The sequence below is a fragment of the Ptiloglossa arizonensis genome, chromosome 5 (assembly GCF_051014685.1).
Source record: "Ptiloglossa arizonensis isolate GNS036 chromosome 5, iyPtiAriz1_principal, whole genome shotgun sequence".
NCBI lineage: Eukaryota > Metazoa > Arthropoda > Insecta > Hymenoptera > Colletidae > Ptiloglossa > Ptiloglossa arizonensis.
In genome coordinates, this window is record NC_135052.1 from 17,880,526 (window position 1) to 17,897,594 (window position 17,069).

A 17,069-nucleotide genomic window follows, 5' to 3' on the forward strand; every position below is an offset into this window, starting at 1 on the left:
CGTGTATCATACAATTTATTCATTGGATCGATAATCTATTATAAAATTAAAATAGCATAAAATTTCTGACAAATTTTATTTCCTACCAGTCGCCGTGTCTAAATCACAAATGAAACATAATAGAAACGTTGCAAGCAATGTTTTTTCATGTCACATGAATTAAGGATTACTGAACACTCTACCATTTCCATGTCACTTCCAACGTTATCGATCCGGATTAGAAACAAATTTCAATACTTTCATTTAAATAAACTTGTACTTATTACAAATTCTACAAATAACGAGTATACTTCCGCGTATAAAATAATTTGGATAAAACATTTTACCCCAATAATTATCAAAATAAATACTTATTTAATATTCCAGAAAATTATAATCAAAACCATTCTTTACGTAATAGACATTACTAATGATTATTTAAACCATTATCTGATGCAAATTGTTACCTATTATAATTATGGTAATAGAAATCCAGATTCCAACATTATCGATTCAGACTAATATAAGATTACAACGCTGCTATCGCGGCAAAAATTAAAACTAAATATGATGAAAGTTACTTATTCTTTAAGTTTTTTTTACAGATTGTTGTATTACATAGAATAGCTTCTAAAACTAATAGAATGAACAATTTGTTTGTGACAATAATTATATGCTACAATTTCCACCTATTGTGATTGCAAAAGCAATTTCCACACTTTGGTATTCTCTTTGTAAAATTAAAATTGAAGATCCCGCGGCGAATGCGATATCTTCGTTGGAAGTGATCCTGTTAAATCTAACGCAAAGCTTACATTCAGATAAACATATTTAATTATACGCAGAATACGCAGTCCAGATTTCGAAGTTTCCTCTGAATAAAAAGTATATATATCATAAAAGTTAAATAGTGCCACCTAGTATTTCATCCACAAGGCATCTAGAACTTGCCGGACATAAGATGTGCGTTTGGTATACCGTATTCTCAAATAAAACTTATTATTGAACCTCTGTAGCTTTATATAAGATGTAAAGCAGGTTAACATCTATTTATTATGCTTCTAAATAATACTATAGTAGTTGAACATTTAGGAAACTATTAACTTTAGAGTAGATATACACACCTTCATACTTTTATTTATAAAATTCACTATTCCATTGAATTCTGACACAAGAAGGTGGACAGATAATTTGAAGAAACAAAATTGAATTTGAAATCTTTTCCATACGTTCCAATGTAATAAATAGATTCTGTTCTTGCAAGTCATTTTTTGTAACAATGTTGTAAGGAAAAATTATATTGTGTAGATAAAGAATGTTATCAATGTTATCATATTTGATATACTCGTAATTTGAATTAAAATATTCGATCGTGAATTGTAACCAATTAATCATGAATAAAACATGTCATTCGTGTTTATAAGCGTATTGCGACTATTGCAATATTGTAAATAGGTAATGTAAATAGTTAACACACAACACGTGATGTAAGTGTTGCCATCTATTGAAAAATATCAATGTCTAATACGTAATTTACATATTATCTTTTATAAATGTTTAAATTACCGTTCAGTATTGTTTTTCGTTATGTAAGTTGAATACATCCATTTATTCGTAAAGTATAAAAAGCAACATATTTAGTATTATTTAAACTTTCTATTAGATTTGAAACATGAAACCTCTCACAAATTTGCCTTTGATATCAAGATTGTCCAAAACAGTAATACGTATCTTAGGATGTAATCCGGGTCCCATGACGTTACAAGGTACAAATACATACCTTGTCGGCACAGGCATCAAGTAATAAAAATTAATTTTATACTTTCATAGAACTATAGTAATATATAGAATAATGCAAAGAAGTGTCTTGTTTGTAGTCGTATATTGATTGACGCAGGTGAAATGGAAACTGCAGAGCAATATACGACTATATTGCGTCAAGTATTGGAAGAAGAGAAGGCTACGATAGAACACTTGATAATAACCCATTGGCACGGTGACCATATAGGTGGAGCAAATGCTGTTCAGAATTTAATAAAAACAATGAACCCTACGAAAACTAGTACAATATGGAAATTTCCCAGATCTCCAGAAGACACAGGCATGACTAAAGCAGAAGAATCGACTAATTGGCAAGCCTTGACGAACAAACAGATAGTAAAAGTACAAGGTGCTAAACTTTGCGTCGAATATACCCCAGGGCACACAAGCGATCATGTATCTCTTATGTTAGAGGACGAAGGAATATTGTTTAGCGGAGATTGTATTCTTGGAGAAAGAACCACTGTCTTTGAAGATTTACATAGTTATATGGCTTCGTTGAACAAAATTTTAGCAATGAAACCACAAGTGATTTATCCTGGACATGGGACAGTAATTAATGATTCAATAGCCAATATTAATTTTTACATTCAACACAGACAAAAAAGAGAAGCTGAAATTTTAGAATTTTTACAGAATAATTCGAAAAATAGTACATTATCTGAAATGGATATTGCAAAACATATATACACGGTAATAATTATTAGTTAGTTTGCAATATGTATTAAAAGTACAGAATAAATAAAGTTCAATACTTTTAGGATCTTTCGGACACTATGAGGAAAGCAGCAGCCTACAATATAGAGCATCATCTTTGTAAATTATTAAAAGAAGGTAAAGTAAAAGGCGAAAAAGGAAAATGGCAAAGTTTATGACTTAGTGAAGTGTAGGATAATATTTAATTTTGAATTGTAAATTTTTAAATCATTAAATATTACGATTGTAAAATAATACTTGTAAATGTTGTATAAAATAAGTTAATTACAGTTTGTAGTATATTACTATCTATTATTAACTTCGTATTCATGTTGATTAAAAAAATGATTGAAAAAGCGATGCTGTGAAACATTTATTCAACTTACAGGAGTAAAATGATAATACATGTTCATGATTTTCGTTCTCAATGTTTAAGCTGACAACGCTACAGATGTGCGTACAGTGTACAGTAAATGTTACAAACAATTTCACAAAGTACATACCACGTAGTATAATGCTCTGTTTATTTCATTAATGCAGCATTCATGCACTTCTTTCTAACGGCCCTTTAAAACACGTGACACGTAAACAGATGCTCGATATAAAATATATATACTTTGCTACAAAGACATATCACGACAATAAATGTTTCAATATTTTCATTATAAAATCTGTCTCCTACTAGATAATGTTGGCGAGTATTCGTACACGCGGTACATAGCACCCCTCATCTTGAACAAAAGGGAGAACCCTTACGTAACTTGTCGTTACAATATATAATATAGATTTCGTTATATTTTTAATAAGCTCACTTTGTCCGATCATCTGCTTCTCTCTTTGGGTAAACGTAAAATATATATATATATATGTATATATATTATATATGTATATGTATACACGCATACATACATACATCATACACCACACACGCATACATACATACACGCATGCATGTATACATACATACGTACGTACGTACGTACATACGTTCATACATACATGCATACATACGTACATACACACATACACATACATACATACATACATACACATATATCTTAGTGATATATACTTCTATATAATTATTCTTCGTACCGACATATAATATAATCTCTGTGTCGTTTTACATTTGTCTATTAGTTATCGATAACATCATCAACGCAATCACATAATATTCTATTATTGGTATTAATTATCAACAAAAAGATTCAATTATTAAACAACATACGAAATATATTATACTTAGAAATATAATAGAAACGACGTCAAACAACAAGATGATCCATTTGTTAGAATGAAATCAAGTCAAAAAAAAAAAAGGATGTATCAATGAACCGCAGGATAGTCTAACTTTAAGGTACAGCGAAACGCTACTTTTGCTACACTCATTCCATGGCTCCACTTAGAGTTGAGTGGGGTCGGCACATTGTCGATTATTAGGACACATACACACGCGGTCTCGTATTCACGATGCTCCTTTTCTGCGAGAGAAAGACCAATTCGAGATACTTTACAATAGGGAAAAGGCACCTGGATGCGCAAGAGGCATTGATAGAGATAAATAAAATGAATTATCACATTCGACAACTCGTAGAAAAAGAGGAAGAGTAAAGGAAAACCCTAATTGTCGCGCTCTCGTGCGCCCGTCTTACTTAACATGATAATAGTTTTCAATTCGTTACAAAGGTGGTGCAAACTTCGTCCATTTTCGTCGTACAAAAGCGGATTTTCATTTCTATCACATACAAAGTCTGAAACGACAATGTGGCACAGATATAGAATTCGTACCGAGCCAAGGATTATACACTTCACGTGCTCAACTGGCTGGAATTAGTAAACTCGTTTCGTATTCGAGCATTACGAATACAATATAAAGTTTCTCATTTTCAACGACAAGAATGCGGCGACACTACATGAGGAAACCGTTCTGATCGAAACAGCTGGGATTTATGTAACTTAAAAGATCGTGCTCGGACATTGACGTAAGCTCCTGAGGCAACATACCATCCTCTTGCTTTCTAATCGTCGTTCCACCCGCGTTAGTGGGGGTGTTCGCTATAGGTGGGTTCACGTTCTGTCTATTGGGTGTTACGGGTAAGGCGACCGGCGGCGTCTTACTCGTTACTTGTTCGACAATGTTATTCTGGCTGGGAGGAGATTTAGGTAAAATGCCCTCCATAGCACTGTTCATTAACTGCGCACTTTGCGTGGCCACGCTATTCAATATGTTCTTCGTCGCGATAATAGCGTGCGCCGTTGTTGTCGTGATAGGTCGGTTATTAATAATATCCTGAGTGGCATTAGTAATTACATTATTAATCGCTTGTTCCGCGGCGGTGGTCAATCGCTGCTGCGATGGTTCCTGAGCCGCTCCACTTGCCAGGGCGGAGCTAGCCTCCGCGACAAAACCAGCCGGCTGGTTCAACATCGAACCAATGTCCTGCTGCACCGCCTGTTGCATCGCTTGGGCCGCCTGGGCTTGCTGCACCGCTTGCTGAACAGCTTGAACCTGCTGCACCACTTCCTGGGTCGCCTGTTGCACCGCTTGCTGCACCGCTTCCTGCGTGGCTTGCTGCACAGCCTGCTGAACCGCAGGCACGGCCTGAACTTGTTGCACCGCTTGCACCTGTTGCACAGCCTGCTGAACAACCTGTGCATGCTGCACCACGTGCTGAACTACCTGCTGTTGCGCTTGTTGGACAGCTTGAACAGCTTGCTGCTGCGCTTGTGCGACTACCTGCTCGACTTGCTGCTGTGCCTGTGCGACAACTTGCTCCACCTGCTGGACTTGTTGCATCGCTACAACGTCCGACTGAATAAGACCTTGAATTTGGGGAATGTGATCAGCTGCCGTTGACATAGTCTCGTTCGTTACTTGCAATGGATTATGGGCCGGTACGGTAACGGTAGCGTTTGAGGTAACGGCCGCGGTAACTGGCGTCTCCTGCATCGACGGCATTAGGGCAGCATTGATGGTCGTGAGTAAACTGTCGCCGGCAGTCTGCTCCTGCACCACCGACGCAGGAGGTGAAACCGACGGCGCAACGTTCGACGTCATAGGTTGAACGGTTTGGGGCGGCATCAACGCTTCGAGAAGCATAGTCTTCACCGGGATGGGTGGGCTGGTTCTCGTCTGTTGGGGACTCGGGATCGTTTCGTGATCGCTGACCGCGGATACGTGCGTCATCATGTTACTATTGTTGGAGTTCACGGTACGAAGCGGCGAGACCAGCTGATGCGTTTCCGCCGCGGAATTAACGAGGTTATCCAACTTAACACCCGGTGTGGCGGTGGCTAACATGTTGGCAGCTTGTCCCTGTTGCGGTTGTCGTCCCGTCGCGATGATGGAAGCACGTTGCTGTATGTTGGTCACGTAGCCGTTCTCTTGGCTCTCGACCTCTTTAACGTTGGATTCGATATCGTTCAGGTATTTCTCCAAGCTATGGCCACTCTGTGCAGGCAACGGTTGTCCGTTAGACGACGAGGTGTAGTTCGAGAGAGCGCCAAACTCCGACTGATGGTGTTTCATACGCAGATCAACGACACCGCCACCCTGGAGACTTCCGTTCGGGCTACCTTCTGTCGCCAATATCGGGTTAGTGTCTTTGTTGATATGATGAGGACTTAGAACTTTGACTTGAGACGATTCGTGCATACCTCCGTAGGTGTTCTGATGAGCCGTCACCATCGACAACGAATGCTGATTCCGCATCATATCGACCACGCCGAGGAGATTGACCGCTTCCTGCACGGGTGAACCGTTCGTCGCTACAGGCACAGCTCTGATCATGTTAGTCTGCGACGTTTCCCTCGAGTTCTCGTTAACAAGCTGCTGCAATGGACTCGTACCAGTCGAGCCGTTCGCGGTTGGCGTCGGTATGCTTTGCATGCTGTTCTCGCTGATCATACTGTTCTCGCTGTTCTCGTCCAGGACTTCCGTCTTCAGATTATCCGGTAGGATCAATTGGAGGTTCGAGGACGATCTACGGTTCAGAAGCGGATTGGCTACCAACGCCGGCGGTGGCATCATCACGTCGGGTGGTGAATTTTGGCAATTAGTACTCTGAGTGGCCCACATCATAACCGCTGTTACTTGAGAAGACGCCGTTACCGGTGGCGGGCTTGGATCGTTTTTAAGCGTTTCCGTCGCTTGGGACGGTTGTTGCTGTGGTTGCATCGTGGACATGAAGTTGGGCGTTCCCGCAGCTGCTTGGGTTATCAGAGCTGAAAACACACGACCCGGTTAGACACATCGTAACAACGTTTATCGCACGATACTTGATTAATTGTCTCGTTTGGCTCTCGAGAATAGCCACATGGACACTTGGTAAGGGCTAGAAGTTTGCTTACTGTTTGCTGTTACACCTGTGGTCAACGATACCGCTGCAGGGGACGTCGCAAGGGTAGTTTCGCCATTCGTGGTGGAAAGAGGTGGAGTTATGGGCTCGACTTTGCCCACCGATGGCTCAGGTGGCGTGGACACAGCGGTATAGAGGAACGTGTGTGGCTCGCTGGTTTTGCCAGAGGATACCGCGTACAATTTTACGCTGACCGTTTCCGTGGGGGCTAGATCTTGCCGTCTGTAGGCAGGCACGACGCACACCAGATGCGTCTGTTGCAGGAACTCTTTGTCGGGTAAGACAGCGCACTCCCAGTGCGGTTCTAAGCTACTCGATAGATCGTCGTTGTCCAATTGGAACACAACGCGTGTGTCCTTCAGAAAGTTCTTACCGAGAATGAACAGTTCCAATCCACCAGTGCACGGACAAGACGTGAGTGACTTTTTGCAGATCTCCGGGATACCCGGTGGTTGAGCTGAAAGTACAAGGTTTCAAAAATAGTCGAACAGTGTCAACTGTGAGCTGTGGAATCTACGGGTAAAGCTTGTACGCGCGCGATCGTCGATAACGATCGACTAACGAGCCATTCTGATATTAACAGGGCACCGTCCTACCCGGTGTATAGAAAGGTACGAGATCGTAGAAAGGTCAACTTCATTTTTCAACCCGGAATGTTCACTTTGCACGACTAAATGCGACAGAGTAATCAATTCCGAGAACAAAAGTACAAAGGCACCTTCGTCCAAGAATTAATAGCTTCCAAGATGTTCGTGTACTAATGTTCATCGTGATTGATCTCGAATGACCTTGAACCATACTAACAGAATATTTTCCAACGCGATATTTTTCATATCTACAGCGGTGTTGCAACACTGTCTACCGTTTTGTCAACGTCCAAAGTTACGAGTCGAATACGCGACACTGTGGTTTACAATTGCAATACCTTGATAACTGTATATCTCGAAAACTATCAACATCAGGATAGATGGTACCTTCGTAGTTTCGTTTTCAGAATTTATTACTGTATCTTAAGAAACTAGACCACGACGTCTTTCAGTGACCTTGGCAGGTCCCATCGAGTATCATTCTCAAACCGGAATAATTTTGCCTGAATAAATTTATTGTATCTTTTCAATTATCGAAAATAACTCGAACGATCGGTTTACGTAAATCTCTCTCGCAATACATCCGATATATTGTTACAAGATAAAATACGCGATCGAAATAACATCAAATTGTACGAAATAGTAAGGAAGGAAGACTATTATTTGGTTGAATATCCGATTGGGAAATAAATTACGTGAACATTGTACGCTTAAATGAACCCAATTATTCGTATTGTTCACGTTGAACACGTACTGCAAACTATCGGCTGGGAGCAGACTTGCAGTGTCTCCGTGGTGCCATCTGGATGCGTGACAGCCGTACGAAAGACCATGCGACAACGGGTCGACTTCTTTTTACTGCGTCCTTGAAGGATACCAGCCTCCTGCGGGAATCTGTGCTCCACGTCGACGTTGCGTTCCTTCAGGATCCCCACGCAGTCGCAAGTGACCAGCATGTCCTTCGTCGGGTCCATGTCCACTTCGATGACGATCGTGCCGTCGATTTTGCGCTCGACGCACGGCGTCGAGTTCTTGCCGCTGACGCGACATGCCTGATAGAACATATGGGGCGCGACACGGCCGAGGTCCGTGCCAATGAAAACTTGAAGAGTCGCCGGTTTGTCGTAACCGACTAGACGCACAATGGGAAACCCGTTTCCGGTGCGATCTTTCACGGCTCCTCTGGAGCCCTCGGTCTGATACCGAGCACGATGCTGCTGCTCTGGCTGGCAGATTATTTGCAATTGGGCCTTACCATCCGCGGAAGTGCTACCTGATTGTGGCGAAAGAAAAAGTCTCGATTAGAATAATATCTTCCACAATAAAAAAATAAATACAAATGACTAGCACTCGAATAGATATTATGTGCGGAAGTGTTACCTGATTATGGCGAAAAAAAGACTCGATTAGAATAATATCTTCCAAAATAAAAAAAAATACAAATGACTAGCACTCGAACAAATTTTGTGCATAACCTCTTCGTAGTTAACGTATCGTTTTCATCGCGTACTGGTTTTTAGACGATTTACATTGTTATTGCAAGTATCAAGTATGCGTCAAGTATGCGTTTTATTCTCACGAACTATTTTTTAATCCTTTCGTTACAACGGTCGATTATAGTCGCTCTTCACGAGACGCCATTCGTACACAACATGCGATTAGAGTCATTCGCCACGAGACATTATTTATATACGAAGGGTGACTATAGTCGCCTTTGTGAGACACTTACTACGATGAGCGACTATAGTTGCTCTCTGTGAGACACTTACTACGATGAGCGACTATAGTCAAGATACCACTTACATATAACCGGTGATTATAGTTGTTCTCTACGAAACATCACACGCGACGGGTGACTATAATCGCTCTATACAAGAAGCCATTCATACGCAACAAACGACTATAATCCCTCGCGACCGTTCTTCGTACGTTCGTTCCGAACTTACAATTCTTCAATATTCAATTAAAACACGTTTGTTGATAATTATAAATAACTTGTTCAAAATTTTTTTTGTTCCAAAGAACACCGTAAAAATTTTCCATACGTGAAACGTAAATCTAAACGCTGACTGTCTGCGCGCAATATGTACACTTTTGGCTCGTTCTAGCGAAGAGGACAGTCGTAACGAAAGGATTAGAATTTCTACGCTATTTTACACAATATTTAAAAAAATATAAACAACGACGCTCTTTACAAATTCGCTTGGTAAATTCCCCGAAACTCCCACAGAACCTAGAAGCGTTCTCTCGCGATCGTGATTTCACGGTTGTGACCTCGATCGCAAAAAAAAAAATTCCAATATCAACGACAGTGACGCGTGGTTCCCGCCAATCGGAGCGCCATCTATGAATCCCGCTCACGCTTGGGCAAAGCTCGTGCCGACTTCAAGACACTTTCCAAAGGGAGCAGTGTCTCGTTCGAAGCATAGCATAGACGCGTTGGGAACGATGATATTTTCTCGGGAGCATGAGCGTCGCTTGAGCGTGAGATCCCTCGAACGTGAAGTCGCTTGAGCGTAAGCGTCATCTGAGCGTTAATAGAAATCGAGCTTCACACGTGATTCTTCCTACGGACCTTACGGTCAAGGGATCTCTCTCTCTCTCTCTCTCTCTCTCTCTCTCTCTCTCTCTCTCTCTCTCTCTCTCTCTCTCTCTCTCTCTCTCTCTCTCTCTCTCTCTCTCTCTCTCTCTCTCTCTCTCTCTCTCTCTCTCTCTCTCTCTCTCTCTCTCTCTCTCTCTCTCTCTCTCTCTCTCTCTCCTCTCTCTCTCTCTCGAGGGATCTGACGGTCAAGGAATCTTGCTCTCTCGAGAGACTTCACGCTCGAGGGACGCTTACGCAAAATTCGAGACGTAGCCAGGGCAATCAGAGCGTCCTCTTTGGAATAAATCGGGTCCGGAACACTTGTGCGATATTTTCTCCGGAACGTCGCATCTCTAGCGCTAATGATACCTTTTAACGTGCCAGTAACTATTGCGACAGTCTAACAGTTCTTCGACTATTTCTATACAATTGCGCGTTACATCCATTGCTTTCGAAATATGCCTTACAATAAACTCATTTTAACATCTACCGTTCTTGGAATCAAGAATACTTGATCACAATCTTGATCAAGTTTTTGGACAAAAAGTCGAGATTTTCCGATCGACGACAGTGATAATAATCACGACTGTCACGTACGGTGTCACGGTAGCCAAAGTCGTGACTCTTACTGTCACGCGAAAACGTATCTTGAATGAGAATCGAGCAAGTGTTTCACCCTCCGTCAACCGACGCATTTAACGACCGTCGATGACCACGTCCGGGTCAATACAGACCCGTATACACCGTTCCTCTATATTCTATTCATCCATAGATCTCTTTATCCTTCTCGAAACGAACACAACCCCGGTTTATTCATCTCGAGCAGATCCCACCATATGGGTCGAAACAGACCCACGCTCAATCGACGGAGGGTTAACGCACCCGACTAGACGCAAACCGTATCCGTGGTTCGACAAGATCGACGAGTAACCGATCGAAAAGCAACGCGTTTTACACGTACACAGTTGCGAAGTGAGAGTAATGGGGCCTTGATGAGCGGTAGGTGGCCTCTTGCTGAGTACACCCATGCCTGGACGCGATCTCGGTACATCGACGACCCTTCCAGCGGTTCCGTTTCTGTTGCTGGAGATGGTGGCCAATCCTACGCCGTTCGAGGTGTTCCTGTTGGGCGTTTTGCTCTCGGGGCTGGTGTTGTGGGCAACCTCGGGGAAGGCGAAGTTCGCGTCCTCGGACTCGAGCTTGATATCCATCTTCCTTCTCTTTGAGTCCTCCTCGCCGGCGCCGTTCCAAGCCTGTTAAGCAACGACAGATTGATAGAGACGCGAGCGTTGCATACGTGTGAGTGTGTCCGTGCCCTACTGTTAAGTTGCCAGCTTGATTTAACGAATCAGAGCGCCCATCGGGACGGGTTCAACTACCGTTGGGGATCGGTCGGTGTCGTCGTCGTCGAATCAACGACGATCCTCCCGTACCCGCCACGCGTGATCGCATTAGATTCGCCGAGTCTGCGAGCGAGCGGCCGACAGTGGCGTAACATCGAAGGGGAAGCTTCAGAGGCTTCGAGGACAGCCTCTTGGGAAACGTTTTCAGGGCTGGGCGACGCGACCTTGTCGCAAGCAACCACTCGGTAAAGGAAATTCGAAACGAGACGGAACACTCGCGCGTGTAAAAAATAACGAACAAAAGAGGAAACTTTTGAAAATACACGAGGAAGTATCTTTGAATTGTAGAACGATACATTTCGCAACGAACGAAAGAACACCGAACGGTACGATCGGGGAAAACACGGCGTCGCGAGTTCTTCTCGGCCGGTTTATTTTTTATTCGAATAAAATTTTACTCGTCTCGTTAATTCCAGGATGGTGGAGGTTTTTGTTTTTTAGAATTCGGGAATCTGGGAACTGGGAGACAGGGTTGGGTCTGGGTTCACAAGTTTACTTTAGATCGCTGAACACTTTCATGGACATCTTGTAATATTGTGTAAAGGTTACATATTTATTAGTGAGTGTTATTTTCAGGATTCGAGAATCAGAAAAATAAAGAGACAAGGTTTGGGTGTTCAGGAGTTAATTTTAGATTGCTCAAACCTTTCACGTTGTGTATCTAACGTTATGTAAAGGTTACATATTTATTAGTGAGTGTTATTTTCAGGATTCGAGAATCGGAAAAATAAAGAGACAAGGTTTGGGTGTTCATGAGTTAATTTTAGATCGCTCAAACCTTTCACGTTATGTATCTAACATTATGCAAGGGTCACATATTCATTAGTGAGTGTTATTTTTCAAAATTCAGGAATCAGAAAACTGAGCAACCGGGTGTCCGCAAGTTAATACAATTTTAAGTCTTTCGAACCTTCTACGAAAATCTTGCATCGCTATGGAAGCGTTAGGTATCCATTAGCGAGTTTTACTCTCGAGGTCGCTATCGAGAACGAGACTCTCTAGTGGACATCGTTACGAATACAGGTATCGGAGGGTGGAAAACTTACTATCCCCGGATCGAACCCGATTGTTAACAATACGGTCTCCATTTGTTGAGAATTTGGAAATTGAGTAACAGGTGCCAATGATCGCGAGTTAATTTCATTCTACCGTTATCGAAACTTTTATGCGATCCTTCCGACACCACGAAGGACTATAGTTACAAAGTTGACCGTGTAATTGTAGCTCGATGTAACCCAATGATAAATAAAATACGACTTTTGAATTTTTAACAAAGTGAAATTGATGGAAAGACTTCTTGTACAAAATAATACTCGTACCGAGAATCCACGAATTCTTTATTGCGAGAATATAATAATTGAAAAGGAACGAATAAAAAGGGGGTTGGTCGATCGTGCTCAAGGCCAGTTTTCTGGCTGTGAATCAAATCGGACGCAAGTACCTCGCTGTATTCGACGGATAAAGATCGCGTGTCTATAGATGGTGGGGGATAACACCTCTGGACGACCTTGAGCGACGAAATTGATTTTCATTCGACTATGGATTCGAGTGAGATACTTTTCGCGACGTAGCTGCGATCGATGTTAATATTTCCACACCCTTTGTACCTATGCGTTACACAATAGAATTACGATAAGTGTAACCTCGATACTTGTACCTCGTTCCACGTTGTCGATAAGAGAAAGAAACTTTAACAACAATTTCTGTATCCTTCGAGACGAAGCAGATCTTTGTTAAAAGACATCTTCCATCTTTCAGCCTCTACTTTTGCAAACTTTCACTACCACTTTCGCGCAACTATCGAGGTTTCACCGTGCGTCGCTCCACGTTGAGAAACACGTTGAGAAACACGTTGGAAACATAAATTACGTTCCCTCTATCGTTTAAAAATTTTCGTCCTACCCGCGAACAAACGATTAAATAAATTAACCACCCTTCGAAACGACGAATCGATCGATCAGAATTTTTGAAAATTTCTTTCGCGTTTGGAATGTTGATTTCTCCCCGAGTCTCGATACGAAAGAAAGAAAAGAAAAATGTCTGCCCCGTATCGCTATAATGCGGAGCCACGACACATCGAGTCAACATCGAGTCACTCGAACGGTCCACGATATCCATCCAATTATCATCAATATACCGCGAACGCGTTGCAAGCGGTACATTATTAAAATGCAATCCGCGCGAGTGCTTTATATATTATACGCTACGGAACGCGATTTGCGCTTTATTCGTGTATCGGGCTGTTACGCAACCGGTGGGGAATAAATTACCGTTGCACGGTATCGATATCGATCAAAGCTCGCGCCACATCGTGTCCGCGCGGCACGATAAAGAGTAATTTCTTTCGTTGGGGGCCAACGCGCGTCGACGCCATTTTCCCATAGTCGCGACGATGCTTGTTTCCGCGGGGATCGTTGATTGGGCCCGTGTATTGTATTCGGGTACGAGGATAACTTTGGGACGGATCACGAAAGCGGAGGAGTGGGGATTTTTCTCTTTTTTTTTTTTTGTATTTATTTCTTTTTTTTCTGTATTTCTTTCTTTTTTTTCTTTTTCGGTCTTTATCCGATCACCGAGACGAGGGAAACGGTTTCGTTGGAAATGGCAAAACATTATTTCGCGATAAAGCCGGGAACGTAACGCTTATTCCACGACGTTAATCGTCGATAACACCGCGGCTCGATGCTTCTGGCAAGCTTTTGTTGCGTTTACGATAACCCGTTGCCGCGGTATATGTATAAACAAACGTCTAGTGCCGACCGAACGCGAACCAACAGCCGCGAATTAAGTCTCGCGATGTATCTGGAGCGACCATTCTTGTAAACTTCTTTTCGTCGTACGAAAATCATTCAACCCGGTTTTGTGAAATTCGTGGGTATTGTGCAATCTGGTGTATCGTTCTTGCGAGGTGAAGTACTCATTTTCTAATTATAATTCGTTGTATAAGTTATATAACTCAATTTCTAATCATAATTTGTTATATAATTTATATAACATAATTCCTAATCATAATTTGTTATATAATTTGTATAACTCAATTTCTAATTATAATTCGCTGTATAAATTATATAACATAATTCGTAATTATGATTTGTTATATAATTTACATAACTCAATTTCTAATTATAATTTCCAATTATAATTCGTTATATTTGTAAGTTTCTATATGCACGAACAAAATAGTTCGATTTTTCGACGCGTGAAATATATTTTGGGCTTTCTTTTCGAAATTTTCCGCGATCTCTAAAAAAATTTAAGGCTATCCACAGTTTAAGAAGCTTTGGTTCACAGTACAGTGCACTCGATGCACGTATACTGGCTCGGATGAATCTCGTCCACTCTACCGCAGATGCGCCGAAGTCATCGCCAATCGAATTGCGCATCCAGTCGCGTTCACCAATGACAAGTCGAAGCTTACGCGTTCGTGGGGGGTAGGGACGAGTTATTTCGATGCGAGTGCAGCCATTCGACCCCCAGAGCAACAGTGTCGCGTGCAATTTTATTCGAATAACAAATAATGAATGGGAATAACGGATAAATTTTACTTTCTCGGTGCAAACAAGTAGAAATTTGTTCGTCGTTCGAACGAGAATCGATCAATAAATTCACCCGAGTAATAATCATTAATTATTGAATTTTTAACCGGTTCGAAATTTAACTATTCGTCGTACGAAATTAATACATTCCCACGTACCTGAAAACACACTTTAAAACTTCAAATGTAGTTCAAAGAAACACTACAATGACTCTATTTTATTGATTCGATGACTGAACTATTTCGCAACGATTCTTATGAAACTATAAACCGCAGAATCAGCTTATCGCTGCTGAGTAATCTTACGTATCGGGCTTCCGATTCGTTGTACATCAAGATACGATACCGAAGATAAAGGGCCATGGTCGAAAATGTCCATTTTTGGTATTCGTTGAATAAGAAAAATCGTTACATAATGTACAGTACCGGACGAATGTTTGCATTGTAATATTTGAAATCGTTGCTCGATTTTCGCTAAATCGAAATATTTTTTTAATTATAAATGAAAACACTTTAGTGTACTTCTGTACATCCCGAGGAATCGGGAAGAAATAATCATTCGATCGATATGCGATGGCAAAATTGTAACAAAATGAATTTTTTTTATCAAAAATTTACGTTTAAAATCATGAATCTTTTTTTTTTCTTAGGACACTTAACGAACAGAGTACCGGTTGTTGTTTCTCTGTAACAACAATTTTATGACTTTTCCATTTGAACAAATTTTTCACAAGCTACACAAATGTTTTCCTAAATAGTTATTTCGAAAACAGTTCGTCATCGTATAAATACAACGACAAATTACAATAATTAAGCGAGCTCTACATGCTACGACATTTCGATCTCTAGACACAAAAATCTAGGTATAAATAATTACAATTTTCCCATTATTTTTTCTCGACAAGTACCCAAAAATGGCAATTTTCCGATCTTCCAGAATAAACAAACTTATACGCTCCATCACGACCAATTAGATTCTCACGTCAATTGTTACTAAAACAAGGTGAGGTAGACGTCGATCCGATAAATCGTTAATGTGGAAACGCGAGATCTTGTTGTACACTACTGGACTTTCTTTTTTTTTTTTTCTTTACTGGACACAACTGTCTCGTTCAAAAAGAAAATGTTCCGTTACTTTAAGTTCTTTTACTTGTGTGTTAAGTGGTTTGTGTGCGTTTGTTTACCATTGTGAATGTCTGATTTCGCGAACGAATGGGTTATCCCGTAGACCGATGAACGAATAAATAAATTTTCGTACATCGTCCCTCACGAAGGTAGTCTCGAGGTTATGGGCCACATTGTGCATGCAATTCACTAACGTTTGCGGTGGTGAGGTGTTGCTGACGTTCCTCAAAGCCGAGCCCTGAATCGTTCGAGTTGTCGCAAACGTCCTGTGCCGAGTTTGCTCTTGACACGTGGTCATCCGAGTTCCTTAAGGGTACCAACGGTATCCTCGGCTGTTGTTGCTGTTGTTGCTGGCGTTGCTGATGACTGATCCTCCTGGTAGCGGAGTGGGCGCGGTTACTCGATGTGACGGTGTTCCTTTGTACCGATCCTGTCACCGCTGACGATCTTCTACCTGCATTGTTACCTGAAAACGTCAAATTCGATGAACATCACGGTGACTCGATAAACGCGACGCGCAATCTCTAACTTTGAAACCGTGAACAAGGTGTAACACGTTTCGAGGCACGAGATGCTTACTACGAAACGGTTGCAACCGAGGATTCATCGAATCTTTAACGTTAAACGAAACTTTAATCGTGAAAGTGAAGCAGTGAAAATAGATACTGTCGAACGGTAACAAATTCTGGTCAAAATTGATCAATATGAAAAAGTTTCTAGTAGGTCGTAGCAATGAGTTTACCTAGGATATGAAACTTTAATCGTGAAAGTGAAACAGTGAAAATAGATACTGTCGAATGGTAAGAGATTTTGGTAAAAATTGATCAATATGAAAAAGTTTGTAGTAGGTCGTAGCAATGAGTTTACCAAGGATAGGAGTGTAGGTGAAAACAAGGATTGTCCACATTATAACAGCCGAGAACGAGGAACGTCCACTTAACATTTAGGTATGATCTCATCGAAGATTTGTTTCAAGTTAAAGCC

The 17,069-nt window shown here is 41.3% G+C and overlaps 2 protein-coding genes across 9 annotated transcripts in view; one reads left to right on the top strand and one right to left on the bottom strand.

Annotated features, from left to right (window-relative positions):
- Window positions 1-1,255: 1,255 nt before the first annotated feature.
- LOC143146672 (endoribonuclease LACTB2) lies at window positions 1,256-2,856 on the top strand. Of its 4 annotated transcripts, XM_076311160.1 has the most exons (4): window positions 1,256-1,568; window positions 1,643-1,779; window positions 1,857-2,493; window positions 2,562-2,856. In XM_076311160.1, exons 2-4 carry the CDS (start codon window positions 1,652-1,654, stop codon window positions 2,673-2,675), a joined length of 879 nt encoding a protein of 292 aa, XP_076167275.1. In that variant the 5' UTR covers window positions 1,256-1,568; window positions 1,643-1,651; the 3' UTR covers window positions 2,676-2,856. The 4 variants fall into 4 exon arrangements, with proteins under 4 accessions (XP_076167275.1, XP_076167276.1, XP_076167278.1 ...); XM_076311161.1 differs by lacking the exon at window positions 1,256-1,568 and having other exon boundaries at window positions 1,579-1,779; XM_076311163.1 differs by lacking the exon at window positions 1,256-1,568 and having other exon boundaries at window positions 1,877-2,493.
- The window catches only part of Nfat (nuclear factor of activated T cells 3), a 92,287-nt gene continuing 78,072 nt past the window's right edge, over window positions 2,855-17,069 (bottom strand). For 2 of the 5 annotated variants that reach the window (XM_076311156.1, XM_076311155.1), the window contains exons 2-6: window positions 16,280-16,551; window positions 10,984-11,275; window positions 8,196-8,714; window positions 6,847-7,311; window positions 2,855-6,720 (exon numbers count right to left, since the gene is read on the bottom strand). In XM_076311156.1, coding sequence (XP_076167271.1) covers window positions 4,406-6,720; window positions 6,847-7,311; window positions 8,196-8,714; window positions 10,984-11,275; window positions 16,280-16,551 — 3,863 coding nt within the window. In that variant the 3' untranslated portion in view covers window positions 2,855-4,405. The other 3 variants (XM_076311158.1, XM_076311157.1, XM_076311159.1) reach the window with 3 other exon arrangements.